General features: G+C 45.1%; 1 protein-coding gene across 2 annotated transcripts in view; it reads left to right on the top strand.

The window, feature by feature from the left end:
* The first annotated feature begins 7,606 nt into the window (after positions 1 to 7,606).
* FREM3 (FRAS1 related extracellular matrix 3) overlaps positions 7,607 to 18,521 on the top strand; it is a 117,867-nt gene continuing 106,952 nt past the window's right edge. Inside the window, exon 1 of one of the 2 annotated variants that reach the window (XR_006290621.1) lies at positions 7,607 to 17,772. Coding sequence is in view for 1 of the 2 variants with exons in the window: in XM_037897274.2 (XP_037753202.2) it covers positions 12,651 to 17,772 (5,122 nt within the window). In the remaining variant the exon portion in view is untranslated. The remainder of the gene's footprint in view (positions 17,773 to 18,521) is intronic. The other variant, XM_037897274.2, reaches the window with a different exon arrangement.

Here is an 18,521-nt window from a genome sequence, read left to right as displayed (position 1 = left end):
GATTTTAAACACTAACTTCTTACAAAGTCTTTTATTTGCACTAGTTGCAACCTTTGTTTGTCCCCTAGAGTACAATGTCCCGCTAAACAGGGGACAGCTTATCCACATGTTTAGCAGTCTTGTGTTAAATAGAGAGTTTCCTTAATGTTTTTCTATCACTGCCCAATTGCCCCACCTTGTCAATCAAACTCAGTGGTGCTACAGGCTCCATAGTAGGAGAGGGGGATGGTAGGAAATGCCTACTGGGGCATTCCATAGGGAACTCTGGATAAAAGCTTCTGAACTGTATTTGTCCTCTGCAGCTGCCGAGCTAAGAAAACCAAAAGTTGTGTGTGACAGCAGCTGCAGAGGCTCTTTAATTTAATAAATAATTTTTTTTTAAAAAGTGAACAGCGCCCTCTAAAAGTTGAGTAGTAGTTGGCCATTTTCAATATCAAGTTTGGAAATCCTCAAACTTTATCTTGTAAGTTGCAAAACTATTTCTAAAGAAAAAGCAATACACCTAGATTAACACTATTTACTTCCCTAATGTATTTCTCAATATTATTATTTTCTATAAACATGTGGCTTATGTTGGTCAGGTATTACATATGTAAGCTTTTGTACTCAAAATCTTTTGATTAGGTGAACTTGTCGTAGCTGCTCTAGCTTGGCTTATTTTCTTAAAAGTAAAGTTCTATGATTGTTTCCTAATAATTCCATGAATCTTCATGCTAGAGCAACAGTATTTTTACACAAAGGAAAAGCAGCGGGGTGTGAGTGATGTATGTAAAAATACGAATTGGGAGTCATGAAGCAGCCGTTTTTACTCATGTGTAATGATAGAGGATTCTAACTCCTAGCTAAAGAATGTCAGTCTATACATTGGCTTCACTCGACTTCAGAAATCATTCTAGAAAAGGACTAGTCTTACTGTTTAGCAATTAAGTACAGAGGTGCTTATTATTCAGTTGCTTTGGTTTCGCACTGTAATGATGAAGCCTTGAGCTCTAAAACAATGTATTCTATAGAACTTTGGTGCATTTTTTCTTTATTCCTATTTATAAAATGTGCTTATCCAGAACTCTAGATGCATGTGCAGCTCAACATAAAATACATGAATACAAATTCAAATTGATCCAATGGCCACATTAATGTGTTTTCCAGTCTACCATGATCTTGCAAGGTCCCCTTTAGATCAGTAGAATGTGGCTCTGATAGCCCAGGGGAGAGTAAGTTCCAAAGTCTTGGGCCCTCCGTTGTAAACTCCTTCCCTCTTTCTCCAAACAAATGTAACTAAGGACCGTCATCTTGAGCTTTCCAGTTGGCCTAAGTTGCACCTAGGAAGAGAGAGGTAAGAGTTAAATGCAAGACCAAAATCAAAAAGGGCTTTATAGAATAATCATGCTGTCAGCCAGTTCTGTCTCTATAGCACAGGTCTAATACACTCATTGCAGGAAGCATTAATGAGCAAGTAATCAGGCAGTGAGCCAGATTCTGCACCAGCTGAAATTTCTGAGCTGCCTTCAGGAGACGGTATAAGTAGAGCACAGTGCAGTAATCCAAAAGCATGGGTAACTCTGGCAAACCATGGGGAATGGTGGTGAGGCCCACGTCCACAGAAAATACCATTCTTCTTGGCGAGAATCTATTCGAAAGAGAGGATATAGCAGGATGCCCTAATTGTGAACTTGAATGACTAAAGGTGATTTAGTAATTCAGTCAAGGGGCAGATGAGTTAAAATTTCATCTGAGTTTTAGTTTTTTCTTAAAACCAGCAGAAACTAAAAATGATTTCAAGTATTTTCAAATAGTAAAGGATTCTAAGCAGCATTTGGGAGCCCAGATTGCGATGGTCAAATCCCCATTTAGGCATCTAAATAAAAGTGGTCCAGTTTTCAAAAGTGCTGAGCATCTTCAGCTCTCACTAGAGAGAGGAGCAGGCACCAGCTATGCCAACCAAAACATACCTGAATTTTTAAGCGATCAAAATTTAGCTGCAATGGCTCATCTTTACTGTGTTTTACACAAATCTCAAAATGGAATTAAAATTGCTGCTGGAAGATGAATAGCTCAGGAGAAGGTGCATCCAATTCTTCAATTCAGCATGTAGCCCAAATGGCTCTTTGTGCTATGAGCTGCTTCATCATGGCTGGGAATGAATGAATTCTGCTTCCATTCAGATTGCAGAATCGGGGTATCCTTGACAGTTGATACATCCTTCCTCCATGCAAGAGAATAGCTGGTCCTGCATTCACTGGCCTTGGCCCTGCATAGCCACAAAAACTCCATGTGCATTGAAGCACAGGGAGTCCCAAATCCTGTCTTCTTTCTGCAGTGGAGACACTCTGGTTCAGGTCCGTCCCCACCTAGAGAAGACCAGCAGGATTTGGCCTATGTACAGGCTTCATAATACTATTGAATAAACCTGGATTTAGGTTAGTAACTTAGGCCCTGTCCTTAGTACTCTTACTAGTGGGAGTAATCCATATTCTCAAAGACAATGGGACTATTCATGTTAATAAGAATCAGTCGTGTGAGTGAGGATTCACAGAATTGACCAGTGTGTAGTTCTAAAATATTTAATTACCTATTTTTGTTTTAAATGTATGAATCTTGGCAATTTTGCTTCATCACAACACCTTGATTTTGTTTTAAATGTTAAAGCTGTTGAGCCCGAAATATTTGTATCAGTTGCTTTTTAAAATGCATCTACAGTATGTAGATAGTGTGGTATACTGTAAGTGTCATCATTTTATGGACTGTATATCTGCTTTACTTGAAACTACAGTTAGTGTAATATACTTCTATGCACATTTGGGTTTCTGTGTTGAGAGAAAAACAGCCATCTGTTAGATGAAGAGAGAAAGTTAACAGAATATGGGGACGAGGCAGATCACCAGATCGTTGGTGTTTTGAGCAACCCCGAAAGCAAATGTAGCCTCATGGCTGGTAAGTAGACTCTGTGTGTGTGTGTCTGTCTGTCTGTGCTGATCAACCTACTGAACGCCCAGTGATTGAAAGCAGTGTAAAGTGAAAAGTAAATGAATGTGCATAGTGATAAAAGATGCAAACTCCCTGAGCATCAATACAAGATGTGCTGTTTGTATATGTGTAGAGAAGTAGTAGTTGGGGTGAAAGAGTTAAACTGTGAATCTAATACATTCCTTCCCTGTACCAGAAGACCAATTATGAAAAAAAATTAATTTTTACCATTTTGAAGGAAAAATTAAGTATTTAAAACAATTTTTTTCCAAAAGTGTACACTTTTTTTCCCGGGTGGGAGGGAAATATATCTATTAACACGAGCTTAACAACACTGAAATCACATGACAGCTGGAGAAGTGCTTTTATAACTAGAGTGGAGAATGATAGTATCCTGAAAGTCAATTGTGTAAAAGTAAAAGCAAGCAGTGGTGGTTTCATTCTCAGTTTACAGCATAATCTTATTAGACATGTTCATTAGGTCAAGATGCTGTCAGCCGAATTCTATCCCAAAAAATCAGGGTCCCCTGCGCGCGCACACAAGAGCTGTAAGTTCACCAAGTACCAGTCAAAATTGGCTCCTATACACGCACAACACAGGAACTGTGCTAAAACAGATGTACTTATTCTCCACTTAGGACCTGTTCAAGATTTTTCTGTGGGTCTAAGGTGCTTGTATGTTCAGGGATCTCCTAGTATAGATGGGAGAGGTTGGGGGGGATAGTTGCATCCTCAACATCACCCCCCCTCCGAAGCCATGGAAACGGTCAACATCTGTCAGGGTTCCCTCCCCACTCTGAACTCTAGAGTTCAGATGTGGGGACCCTCATGAAAGAACCCCTATGCTTATTTCTACCAGCTTAGGTTAAAACTTCCCCAAGGCACAAATTCTTTGCCCTTGGACAGTACACTGCCACTACCAAGTGATTTAACACAGAATCAGGGAAAGGACCACTTGGAGTTCCTATTCCCCCCAAGCCCTTACACCCCCTTTCCTGGGGAGGCTTGAGAATAATATCCTAATCAATTGATTACAAAGTGATCACAGACCCAAACCCCTGAGTCTTAGGACAATAAAGAAATCAGTCAGGTTCTTAAAAGAAGGATTTTATTTTTAAAAAAAGTAAAAATCACATCTGTAAAATCAGGATGGCAAATAACTTTACGGGGTAACAAAAGATTCAAAAACACAGCAGAACTTCCTCTAGGCTTAGTTTCAAAGTTACAAAAAGCAGGAATAAACCTCCCTCCAGCAAAGGAAAAATTCACAAGCAGAACAAAAGGTAATCTAACATGCCTTGCCTGGCTTTTACTTACAATTTGTAGTATGAGAGACTTAGGATGGTTTATAGGAGAAGGAGTTTTCTGACCTGATGCTTCTCTGCTTCCCAAGAGAACACACCAAAACAAAGCCTTCCCCCCCACGATTTGAAAGTATCTTCTTTCCCCATGGGTCCTTTTGGTCAGGTGCCAACCAGGTTATTTGAGCTTCTTAACCCCTTACAGGTAAGGAGGAATTCTAGGCTACCCTTAGCTCTATGGTTATGATGACATCCGATAATGCTATTGCTCTCAACATTTTTTTTTTTTTTAAAGCCGAGATTTCCTACAGGCTAGGAGCACCACCATGGAGAGAAGCTGGGGACCACCAGTGGGTGCAACCACACACATTCCTTGGGGGTCCCACAGCCACCTTGAAGTGGGCATAAAACAGAATGGTAAAAAGTTGTGGAGGGCCATGTCTGCCTCCCCCCTCCCCACCCCACCCCCAAGGTTGCAGCTAGAAGGTTTCCACGACAGCACAGTCCTAATGGAGCTACAGCTGCTCCACTGGCAATGCCTTTCTCTTTTCAATGGTCTCCTGAGGTCACCACCCTCTTCCCCTGATCATTCCAAAGGGACCAGACTCCACCCTTTTGACAGTCAGTGAGTCAGTTTCCAGTCCTCTCTGGGGGTTTCACTTCTAGGAGTTAATTTTTTCCCTCTACCCTGAGATGCCCACATGCAACTCCCTTTGATTTCAGTGCTGCTCGGAACAGCACCAATTTGTTAGGTACTGCAGTGTTTCATATTGTGGTTTTCACTACTAGGATTAGAGGTACCTAATGCTGGTTTTGAAATAGGAAGTACTTATATGCATAATATTCTTGTCTTGCTCTTCATGTATCTGGTTAACAAACTCAGCTTCAGGAAGGATAAAGAGTTACGAGTCCTAAATCACTGACACTAGTAAATCTGACATCTTATTAAACCAGACAGAAAGTAATCTGTGGAGAGCTGATCTAAATTATCACTTCCACAGCTTGTGTGTACCCTGTCACGTTACAGTGGGTTACGCATTTTCAGTTATATTTAGATTTTAATATTTTAGTCATAGAGGAAATGCACTCAAAAGACCCAGGTCTGCATCTACAGATCTGTCCTCTCCACTCTTCTCTTTAAATAGTCTGATCACTTTTACTGTAAGATACAAAAATAACTTATTCCAATATGCAATCTTTAAAGAGAAAATGGGACGTTTTAAGGTAAGATTTGAAGAGAGTTGTCCAGAAGGGGGAAAGAAAACAGCACCCAAAATTATTGTTGTATACTAGAACCCAATAGAATCTACTGAAGTTGTAAACTTTGGACAAAGGGTATTGCAAAAGTCCCACCAGAAAGCTGCCAAATTGTCCAGTGCTCTTCAGACACCATTTTAATTATTCCCTATAATTCTGCATTGTGCCGTCAGTTGAACAAAGTATAAAAGTGATGGTGTTTGCATAAGGCTTTCAGACTCAGGACTTAATTATCCAGTTTTCATGTACTGTACCATGTCCATACCAGACTCTTACACAACTATTGAATTTTACAAATAAACTCTGTTGCAGCTAATTATATACACTTGATGAGAATCAACAGCTGCTCCCAGTATAGAACACTTCAGGGGGGATTTTAGAAGCATTCTACCAGAATTCTATACAAACTGAATCACATCCTGCAGATCTCCAGCAGCCTAATCTCGGATACTCACCTTCTCATCAAGCTACATGGGTGGCAAGCCTTCTGCATGTAGGTGCCCAACCTATGACACAAAACCTCTGTTTTACATTACCTTTTCTCATTCATTTATATCCAGTTAGATAAATCACATGATACAATATGCCCTAACATCATGCAATACAAGCAAGTGTACTAGGCATTTGTTTTTTCTTTTGCTGAAAGGAGATACACATAATGTAGCTCCCACACTGAAGATTACAGGCCAAAACCCTGAGCCAAATTGAAAGCTAGTATGTGTACCCTTTGCAACTTAATGGAATTGTACCTGCTTGATCCAGCAATAAATTTAGCACTCTAAGGATCTGAAATATCATAACATAAACATACTCTATACTGGATATGCAGACAATTTTAAGTACATTGCTTGTCATAAATTAAAGATCAATTATAGTTGTTAAATATTAAAATGCCCTCTTAACTCCTTCATGTGTGTCATTGCTGCAGCCAAATTTGGTGACTTTCTTTGACTTACTGATGCTGCACTGGAAGAAGACTTCCAGGAAGCGGGGGGGGGGGAGGATTTTGACATCCATATTTCTAATGATATGGCCCTTGCATGTGAAACCGTGGTATCTAGAGCACAGGTCTGTACGTAAGAAGACCTGAGGTCTAGTCCACTAGCTCTTATCTGATGTGTGATTCTGTGCGTGTTACTTTGCTCCTTTGTGTCCAAGTTTCCCTGTCTTTAAAAATGGGACAGTGCTTTCATTATCTACTTTAAAGGGGTGCTAGGTGAAATGTTTGATCTCCTCAGATAAAGCTAAAAAAGTGCATTATTTTCATTATTATTGCTCAGGTCCCCTCTTTTAAGAAAACCATATAATCCTCAACTCTAGTGGATACAATGTGCATAATACTGAAACTGTTCTACATACTTAGGCCCTAATTCTATAAAGACATGTGCACTGTGTGTAATCCCAGTGAACAGAATGGAGCTACCCACAAGGTGTAAAGTTTAATGTAAGTCTTTGCAGGATGGGGTCTTAGTCTTTAACTGACTTTAATGTGACTAACAGTTTATCAAAAATTTTATGTATCTCAGTCAGGGAACCATGCATAATTTGTGGTCACATTTCAGGAGTACATTGTATACACCTGCTGCAAATTACAGCTGGTAGGACACGCACACAACTGCTGCGAATTACACCTGGTAGGACACGCACAGTTCGAATCTAGGCTGAGGCACATAAACAAAGTCCACAACTGCCGCGTTCCCAAAAAACACCAAGTTTATCACGCTCGAGCATGGTGCCCCCCTGCTAGCCAGGAGGGGACCCCGAATACAGATTATACAAAGGTTATATACTTTTTAGCAAAGCATGTTGTCCTCGTGCATCGGAAACCTTAGCCAATAAACAAACCCTTTTCTTATCTACCACCTATCTCTGCTTGGTGCATTCCTCATGCTAAACTAGTATGTTAGTTACACAGCATGGTCCTAAAGCCATGCATCAGTAACTTTTATTATCAGGATGGGAGGCCTCAGATCAAAGGCCAGGAGATAGGGAGTTTAGGGACTGACAAAGAACAGATACCGGGAGTCAAGGCAGGCTGGAGACAAGGAGGAGGATTTTCACAGGAATGCAGTATCTAAGGAACACTCCTCCTGGTGCATGATGTGCTTGCTTTTAGACAATGGTGGGCCCCAAACCAAAATGGAGTCACATGTGCTAACTTTTCCTTAACATTCCTTTAAAAAAAAAAAAGTGATTTGTCTAATGTGTATCTCTTTTTGTTTCAGAACTGAGAATTCAATTTTTAAAAATACTTCCAAATGTCCTGATGTAGGAGCAGGGTTAGTACTAGGAACTTGCAAGCCCTATGAGACCTAAAGTTTGCTAGAGCTCTAGCAAACACCTATAACCTGTATAGTACATCTAGGTGTGTCAGTTTGAAAGCTGGGTGGAGGGTTTGCATGGGAGACTTTGCAATTAGGGAAAGAAGGTTAGGATGCATTGTAATTGTGGGGACAAGTCAAAGATTTTCATCAGCAAGGAAGGTGGGGAATGGAGGATTTTAGCACTTAAAATGGAGACTGAGCTACTGCAGTTCATTTTTTCAAGTTGGTGGTGGTCAAAGAGTCAATGTCAGTTGAGACCACTCACATAGCATACATCAACAACCTCCTCTACCCAATGTGGGAAAGAGAATGCTAACAAAGCAAGGCCCTGACAGCTGCACACTTACCACTTACCTTGAGGCCCGCCCTGTGAATGGAGTTTCCGGGTATGTCTACACAGCAAAGAAAAACCTATGGCTGGCTCATGCCAGCTGACTTGGGCTCACAGGGCTCAGGTTTTCTCATTGCAGTGTGGCCTTCTGGGCTCAGGTTTTTCTTTGCTGTGTAGGCATTAGAGTTTGAAATCTCATTTGTGCCTATGATATTACAATCAGAGGAACCAGGCTTTGGAAACCAGGATAAATTTTTTCATCTTGTCCTAATATCATTAGCAAAAAGGACAAATTATGCTCTCAAATGGCTATGTGTGGTTCCCAACTAAGTTAATATGAGCCCCACCTGCACATGCTAGGGCAGAATTTGCCTATTGTCTTATGGGGGCTATGTTGATTTTGTCCTAGTTGCTGTGAAAGATATCTCGAGTGAAAACATGACCAGTGTGTGCATCCTCAGAAAGCAATGGTTGAAGCTGCTACCCTGCATTGAGATCTATTTGCCTATTTTAGGAATGTCTCAAGTCATAATATCTATGCACCAAGATCAGCTCATACTACCACTCCCAAAAGAAGGGGATTTCATTTTTTTAGCTAATGTAGCTAAATGTATCCATCTGCAAAAGAAAATAGTTCCATATTTACACTTAAATTTAGAAATATCATTTTTATTACATGCCTCTTCTACCTTTATTTTTCAGACTGCTTGGTACTTTTTCTATTCTGGATATCCATTAATAAAGCCTCCCTCCCTAAAACACAAATACTGCAGCAGAGCTTCATCCAACAAACCTCTTCATTACATCTTGTATAAAGAGGGATTTGATCTATGAAAAGCTTGAATGGGCCTGGAAGCTGAGTATTATCCTGATTCAGAAGACATGAACCAAGCCTAATATGGAAGCACCACTTCAATGCGCTGCTCAGACAACCAGACCTTTTGATGAATGTCAGTTGAGAGTACTTCAACACCTCCTAAAATAGGTAAGGAGATGTATCTTTGGACATTCCAGTGTCCATTCAGTTTGACACCTGTGTAGCATTTGGTTTATAATCTGGAATTTTGTAGTGCTACAAAATAGCTACCTCTATTGAAAGACTTTTCCTCAGTTTCAGTGTTAAGAGGGTCATACCTACTTGTGCAGCAAATAACGCTCTGTACATTCAGAGATCTTTCTGTCGGTCAGCTTGATGCCTGTTCATCAAGGTGACTATGAAAAAGAATCGCAGTGTGACAACACGGTCCATTACCAGAAATCAGGTTTTGTTAGACCTTTCTGCTCACTTGGGCTGCAGTTTGTAATTGCCATAGTAGTCTGTTGTGAAATGTCAGCCCAGTAGTACATCAGAGTCATCACAATGGATTACTCTACTTAGCCACCTCCTAAAGGTTATTTCTATGCAGCAATGCTTTCACAACAAAAAGCAAAATGTACTAGAGTCATAAGAAAACAACATAATTGATTCACATCAGAGAAGACTGGCAAATAACTTTCATTTTTCCTGCTTAGCTTGCAAAGAACTTCTTACCACCACCCACGGCTAGTTTAACTCTCCATGGGAAGATTTGGAACACTGTGTCAGTATCTTATTTTCCTCTGACATGTTTTATCATTTACTAAACCCTCAAAACAGGTGTTACTCTTACTTCATTCTTCCTTAGAAATGATGGGCAGACCCTTCACTAAAGTCAATGGAGCTACACTGACTTACACCAGCTGTGGATCTGACCCTGTAGCTTGAGCTGCTCTAAAGGGTTTGGTTTTTTTTATTGTTTAATTCCATCTGAGAACATAAAGAAACAAATTGTGAAGAACATAAAGAAAAAAACTAGATCCTAATCAGGGAATGTGTAGAATATAGATGCTAGATAGGTATCCAAGAAAATATAGGGGTTGATTCACCACTGTGGTACACCTGTTTTTCAGTCAGTTACACAGGTGTACAACTGGAGCAACACCGTGGTGACAGGCCCTTTATATGCTTTTTTCCTAATGCTTGACTAATATATATTCTACACATTCCCTGATCACACAATACATATTACGTGGAACGCTGGTTATATGATGAATAGTAGACAACATAATAGCCAAGCCCTGCTCACCTTATTCAGTGAAACTACTTGTGTGAGGACGGTGAGCAGGATCTGGCCTTCATTTTGGATAGCATTCTTAATACAATCGTTATTACAAATAATCTTCTTCGGGTGTAAACTCCAAAGCTGCTCTCTCACCAACAGAATTCGGTCCAATAAAAGATATCACCACACCCACCTTGTCTCTCTCCAAATAATTTTATGCATATATATATACAGCTTTGTCACTGAAAAGACAAATCCCAATAAAAGTTGATTGCTCCCAACCACGCTTTAATCTTGAAGTCTTAACTCCAAAGAACACTCCAAGGAGTGTGTAGAACTATAGCTTATCCTACTGTACCTTAAAAATGCTATATCTGAGAGGGAAAGTTTTTTTTACTCTTTACATCACCATTGGCAAATTTAAAAACTAACAGAAGCAGTAAATTGTATAAAGCTCTGGATAAAAGTAGTATCTGGTCTCCCAGTGTGCCCCCTACTGCTTCTACAGGAACAAACTAGAAGTTTTTTGAAAGCTTTTCTGCTGCAAAACCCACAAATTAAACCAAAAAAATTTTTTAAAACACAAAGACTTATAGGGACTAATCTTGGTCTCATTGTAGTCCATGGCAAATGACCAATTGATTTAAATGGAAGCAGTAGCAGGGCAAACATTAAAGAAAATAAACTGTGTTAATATTTTTAGTATTTTTTCTTCAAGTTCTTAAGAGGATATTACAGAAAGTAAATAAAATATGATAAAAGTATTTTATACTCTTGTCCCCTTAACAGAATAGTACTAGGATAAATGTAGTCAAAAACCTTGTTAAAAATGTGCTTTTAAAAAATGAAGACTGTGTTTTATTCCAATGGAAATTGATTTAAATAAACATTCATTTTCCCTGTAGGCAATCCTAGCATTGAGCTGGTACATGAAGATGGAAAGTGAAATTAACAAGAAACTTACTGAAAATGTAACACTGGCCAGGCTATTTTCACTATCCAAACTGCAAACAGTAAAACAGAATAAAGCATAAAACATAAATATGATTTTACAATTCTTTCCATTTTAATAATTAAGAAAAACTGAGCACATAATGTTGTGATAACTTTAGTGATCACTAAATGCATGTTTGCTTTTGATTTTTGTTATTTTAAAAAAAGATCACCATGAATGTAATTTGTGTACCAATATTTACAGAAAAGGCCGTTACAGTAGTTTGTCATGATGGTTGCATATGTTTGGGTAAGCTCCTTCTTGTCTCTGTAAGAGTAGCCATTCAGTAAATTGGTTTTTCAAGCCTTCCTCTTCCCTCCCTAATGCTATAGTTTTGAAAATCTCAGCCTTGTCTCATGTGGATTTGCTAGTGTTTGTTTAGCAGAACTAGATAGTGAGTCAAAGGCAACAGAAATTTTCCAAAGTAGGCTCAAAACTTCACTTCTTAATATACACACCATGGAACTTGACACCAAACTAGGAAAGGGGCAAGTATGTTTTCTCCAGATGTATAGCCCGCTGTACAGAAAGGTGTTGATAGTACCAGGTGTTTAAAAAAAAAAAAAAAAACTGTCTGGAATGCCCTCCTGTTCCTTAAACACTGTTGGAGAGTCAGAGAAAGATGTTTATGGTAATAAGGGATTTGAAGCAGGTCCAGTGTCACTCTCCCCAATTTGGACAGCACTTAGCAAGCTTAATTATTTTCAGCTGTGGTTCTTATGTAAGAGCTTAGTATTAGTTGTATCATAGTACAGTTACATAGTTGATTGAAGGAGATGAGATGAAAAGCCCTATGCTGCTCTCAATGACACCTGTGTAAAGGTAGAGACATTGCGTTTAAACAGAGTGCAAAGTCTGGCTCTTAAAGCTGATCCAAGGAAGCACTGGGAAGCTGTAGTTCATAACAAACCATCTTATGTGAGGTGAGAGATCAGTATATCAGAGAATAAACTGAAGTCTTTGTGCCCTAGGGGGGTACACACTAACCTAGAGCCATTCGTGGTGGGACTAGAGCCCCAGTCAGTTGAAGTCACTGCAGTCCTAGAAGAGACGAGTGAGTCCCTGTAGTGGAAAATCAGAGCCCAGCAGGGGCGTTCCTGTCTCCCCGTCTCCTGGGGGCTGGGTTAGTTTGTGCAGGAGCTGCTTTCTCCTCTAGGCTGTAGGGCAGGCGATGGGTCCCCGGGTGGGCTGTCTGGCTGCGCCGGGGCGGTGCTAGGAGCTGCCGCCCCCTTCTCTTTCGTACCTGCAGCCGGCTGGGGCAGAACAGAGCGCACCGCTCGCCCAGCCCCGCGAGCAGCTGCTAGAAGAGGAGGCGGCCAGTGCACCTTGCCGCGGAGCCGCCCCAGCCGGTGCAGCAGCCGGTCTCCCAGAGCAGGGCACCCCCGGCCAAAGGGGGCGATGGCTAGTGATCACTGCCTGGTGCTGCTAGCCGGGCTGCTGCTGTGCAGCCTGGCGGCGCGGCGAGAAGCGCAGCAGGACCCGGACCCGCTTCCTCTCCTCCTGCCCCCGGGACTCGGCGGCGGCGGGCTGCTGGTGGCCGGCAGGGGGCTGCGGGTGCCCTGCGGCCGCTCCGTGGCGCTGGACCCGGCGCGGGACCTGGCGATCCGCGTGCCGCCGGAGGAGACGTGCGAGCTGACGGCGCTGGAGAGCGAAGAGCCGGGCCCGCCCAGCCCCGGCGCCCTCTCCCCCAGGCGCTTCCCCTGCCGCTTCGGCCCCGGCCAGGTCACCTACACCCACTACGGCGCCCCCCGCCCCGGCCGCTACCGCCTGCGCCTCCAGCTGCGCTCGGGCTCGCCCCGCCGCCCGCGCCTCCTGCCCCTGGCGCTGCCGGTGGAGGTGCTGGCCCGGCCGCCGCGCCTGCTCCGCCGCCACCTGCCGCTGGAGGTGGAGTCGCGGCTGGGGCTCAGCCCGCCCCTGGACGCCAGCGTGCTGGGCTTCCCCGAGGGCCGCTGCCGCCTCACCGCGCGGCCCCCGTCGGACGGCGGCGCCCCCCTGCCCGCCCACGGGCGCCTGGTGGACTCCGACGGGCGCCCGCTGCCCCCCGGCTACAGCAGCGAGTGCGGCCGCTTCCTGCGGGCGGGGATCCGCTACCAGCACACGGCGGCCGAGCCCTGGCCCCGCCGCGACGCCATCCCCATGCGGGTGGAGCTGCTGGCCGGCGCGGAGCCGGAGTACTTCCAGGTGGCGGTGCGGCTGCGGGGCGGCGCGGCCAACGCGGCCCCCTCCCTGGGCTTCGCGGCGCTGCTGGTGGCCGAGGTGGGTCAGTTCGTGCTCACCGCCCTCACCCCCGACATGCTGGCGGCCGAGGACCTGGAGAGCCCCCCGGACCTGCTGCTCTTCAGCCTCACCGCGCCCTGGCCCAGCCCCAGCCCCGGCGGGCGGGAAGGCGAGGATCTCCGGCTGCGGGGCTACCTGCTCAGCACCGACGAGCCAGGCCGGCCCCTCACCTCCTTCACCCAGCGGGAGCTGAGGGAGCTGAAGATCGCCTACCAGCCGCCCACTGTGGACTCGGACCAGGAGCGCATCTTCCAGATGGAAATGAAGGTGCTGGACCCTGAGGGCGCCTCTTCCGAGCCCTTTGCCTTCATGGTGGTGGTGAAGCCCATGAACACGCTAGCCCCAGTGGCTACCTTCAGCCAAGCCGCCGGCCCCCAGCTCATGCTCTTCGAGGGGCAGTCGAGGCCTCTGTCTGGCACTCTGGAGATAAGCGATGAGGACAACCTGAGCGAGGTGAAGGTCTGGGTGACACGGGGCCTGCGACATGGTGAGCTCAGGGTACTGGGCGCGCCACCCGGCCGCAAGTACTTCACAGCAGCCGAGCTGGAGGCTGGGCAGGTAGTTTACCAGCACGATGGCAGCGAGCACGGCTACAGTGACAACACCGTGTTCCTCATGGAGGACGGGCAGCACCAGGTGGAGTTTCTTTTTCCCATCATCATCGCCCCTGTTGATGACCAGCCACCCCTGCTCAACGCCAACACCGGGCTGGTGCTGAGAGAGCACCAGGCTGTCCAGATCTCACCCTTCGTTCTCAGCGCCACTGACATTGATTCTGAAGAGTCGTCTATTCGCTTTATACTTCAGAAGGACCCTGAGGATTCTGCCCACGCCTCACACTCCCACCGCCTGGGTGAGCTTCTCCTGTGCCAGGCAGAGACACCGCCATCCTATGAGAGGGAAGAGAACATGGAGGAGGCTGGTGGTGCTTCCTCTTCATGGCACTTTGTGGAAAGTGAGGGTGTGTATGAGAAGGTGGTGAGTGAATGGCTGCAGCAGGACATCCTGGATGGAAGGCTGTTCTACAGGCACACAGGACCCCATAGCACCAGTCCTGTGATAGACCAGTTTGTGTTCCACCTCCAGGATGACAATGAGCCCCCTAACCAGTCTGGGGATCAAGTATTCACCGTCAAAGTGCAACCAGTAGACAATTTGCCCCCACAGCTATACCCAGGCACTAGCCTACAGATGACAGTCTTGGAGTACCAGGTGACCCAATTCAGAAAGCGCTATTTGCGCTACACTGACCTGGACACAGATGACAGCGAGTTGAAATACACCCTGCTTACACCCCCAACTGACATAGATGAGAACCACCCTCTGCTAGCTGGAGAGATCGTGCTGGCTGACAACCCTCTGGTGTCCATTACTCAGTTCACCCAAGCCCAGGTCAACCATCAGAAGGTGGCATACCGGCCTCCTGACCAGGAGCTGGGTATCACCCCAAGAGTGGTACAATTTAACTACAGTGTAGAGGACTCAGCGAGCAACTCTGTGCCAGGGACCTTCACAATCTTCCTGCAGCCAGTGGACAACCAGCCACCCCAGATCACCAACATGGGCTTCACTGTGCTCGAGGGGAGCAGCTTCCTTCTCACCACCAGTCAGTTGGATGCCACTGACCAGGACACGGACACAGACCAAATTGTCTTCATCTTAAACCAGGCACCCCAGCATGGCCACCTGCGCTACCTGGAGGGGCTGATGGTCCAGGGAGAATCTTTCCTGCTAGATGATATTGCCAGTGGGCGTATATCCTACCAGCACAGTGGTGATGAGTCCACCAATGACTTCTATCAACTAGAAGTGAGTGATGGCATCCACCATGTGCCAATCACTGTTAGGATCACTGTGCAGCCCGTGGACGATGAAAGGCCTAGCATCACTCTACCTGGTAGTAAAGGGCTGCTGGGACCCTCTATTGATGTGCTAGAAAATGGTGTCACTGAGATCACTACTTCCCTTCTCCAGGGCACAGATGAAGATACTGATGATCTGGCACTGACTTTCTTTGTGAAGGATCCGCCCAAGCTGGGTGACATTCTGGTAAATCAGGTGCCCATGGAGAGATTCACCCAGCAAGACCTTATCAGTGGGACAATAGTCTATGCTCACACTGGTGGAGAGATTGGCCTGAAGAAGAGATATGACTCTTTCAATCTGACCATCTCTGACCTCTCCCATGAGTGGGTGGTGGGAGGCAGCACGGTGCAAGGGGTATGTGTGTCTGTGACTGTGCTGCCTGTGGACAGCACTGCACCTAAAGTGATTGTGGGGCCCGAGCTGTTCATTGTCTCAGAGGGAGGAAAGAAAGCTCTGACCCAGCAGCAACTGGATGTGGAGGATGTGGATACACCCATGGATGACATTTTGTGCACCATCACTGTTCAGTCCACTTCTGGATACCTGGAGAACATCTCTCCAGCCCCGGGGTCTGAAAAGTCTAGGGCTGGCACTGCCATTAGCACCTTCTCTATCAAAGATGTTCACCTGGGACATATCAGCTATGTTCAGAGCATCCACAAGGGGGTGGAGCCCTTAGAGGACAGATTCACTTTCTGCTGCTCTGATGGCGTCAACATCTCCCCACACCACTTCTTCCCCATTATCATCATCCCTACCAATGATGAAAAGCCTGAGCTGTCTGTGCGTGAGTTTGTGGTGCTGGAGGGGATGAGTCTGGTTATTGACACGCCCATCCTCAATGGCGCCGATGCTGATCTTCCCCCAGACCACTTGCACTTCTTCATCAGTGTTCCCCCCAAGCATGGGCAAATTGTGCAGCAGCTGACAACTGGTGCCATACCCATCCGCAACTTCACAATGGAGGAGATCCAGGACGCCTCCAGCATTGTCTATGAGCATGATGACTCCGAAATTAAAGAGGACAGCTTCAAAGTCCAGCTAAGTGATGGCCAGCACACAGTGGAACAGAAAGTGCTGATCATGGTGATCCTTATGGATGATGAGACCCCTAGGATGACTATCAATGATGGGCTGGAGATAGAGATTGGTGGGTCTAAGGTTATCACGAACAGAGACCTTAAAGCCACAGACATAGATTCAGAAGACAGGAACCTCACCTACATCATCCGCTTGGCACCCAGGCAGGGTCTTCTGCAGCATGTGAGCAGACACGGGGAGCCATTAGGCAACATTACAGTGGGCATGAACTTCACCCAGGATGATATAGACCATGGTTTTATCCGTTATGCTCATACTGGCCAACAAGGGGTCCGTGACCTGATTAAATTTGATGTCACTGATGGCATTAACCCCTTGATAGACAGATACTTTTATATTACCATCAGCGGCATTGACATAGTCTTTCCTGAGGTGATTAACAAAGGGGTAACTCTTAAAGAGGGTGGGAAGGTGACGCTCACAACTGACCTGCTCAGCACTAGTGACATTAACAGCCCTGATGAGAACCTGCGCTTTGGCATCACCCGGGCCCCTAACCGAGGGCACTTAGAGAGCTCAGACAATCCTGGAGTGCCTGTTGCTTCCTTCTCTCAGCTCCAGCTAGCTGGCAATAAGATTTACTACATCCACACTGCAGAGGATGAGGTGAAGATGGACAGCTTCGAGTTTGAAGTGACAGATGGCTATAATCCGGTCTTCCGCACCTTCAGGGTCTCCATTACAGACGTGGACAATAAAAAGCCAATTCTGACTATCAATGACCTTGTAGTTGAGGAAGGGAAGACCAAACTGATTACCCCCTTTGAGTTGACTGTGGAAGATTGGGACACCCCTGACCATTTGCTCCGTTTCACGGTTACCCAGGTCCCTGTCCATGGCCGGATTTTATATAACAGCAGCTATCCTGTGACCAGCTTCACCAAATTAGATTTGAATGAGAATCTGATCAGCTATAGACATGATGGTACAGAAACAAGCCAGGATAGCTTCTCGTTCACTATGACTGACGGGACCCACACAGACTTTTACGTTTTCCCTGACACCATTCTGGAGACTCATCAACCCCAGATGTTGAAGATCCAGATCAATCCCCTGGACAATGGGGTGCCACAGTTAGTGGTGAACAAAGGTGCCCCAACTCTGAGAAACCTTCCGACTGGACACTTGGGCTTCTTGATCACCAGCAAGTCACTGAAGGCAGAAGACCGAGACAGCCCACACAAACTGCTGAAGTACAAAATCACAGATAGCCCAGACCATGGATTCATCATTAATATTGGCCTTGGAAATGAGAGCATTAATACATTTACACAAGGTTGGTGCTAATGGATTTATTCATTTACAACCTTTAGATCCAGGAATATACCTTAGACAATTCACTTGCTCACCTATGAGGTAATTTAAGGTTAAACTGGATTGTCTTTTAAAAATAACGACAAAAACTTAAAGATCTTAAACCATTTACAAGGTACATGGATAGCCTTGAAATTACAAATAAATACATTTTAAAAGGAAGCTGAAAGGCTTGTTTTACCTGCCAACACTTAACCTAAAGTTCTCTTTCTTACTTGCAAGACTTGATAACATCCCTAACGTGTGGTCAGGTCCTGGTACAATGCATCAGGAGGCACAGGGTAATATTTTCAAAAGCACCTGAGCGTTTCTCTACACAGCCCGTGCTGTGAGCCTGGGTTAACAGACTTGGGATTGTGGGACTTACACTAGTGCTCTAAAACTAGCTGTGTAGCCAGCATTTTGAAGTTGCAGGTTGGGCCGGAGCTCAAGCTCTAAAGCCTAGAGATGTGGTGGGTTTCAGAACCCGAGCTGCAACTTCAATGTGGTGTCAACGCAGCTATTTTTAGAGCACTAGCATGAACCCTGCAAACTTGAATCTGTTGACCCAGGCTGGGAGGCTTGCTGCTGGTTTGTTTCCACGAGCTGTGTAGACATACTTTATGTGATTTACAAAAAAAGAAAAGGAGTACTTGTGGCACCATGGTCTGTATGTATAAAAACATCTGTATTTTCCACAGTATGCATCCGATGAAGTGAGCTGTAGCTCAC

Source organism: Chelonia mydas, chromosome 4, assembly GCF_015237465.2.
Source record: "Chelonia mydas isolate rCheMyd1 chromosome 4, rCheMyd1.pri.v2, whole genome shotgun sequence".
NCBI lineage: Eukaryota > Metazoa > Chordata > Testudines > Cheloniidae > Chelonia > Chelonia mydas.
This window is presented reverse-complemented; position numbering and strand designations above follow the sequence as displayed.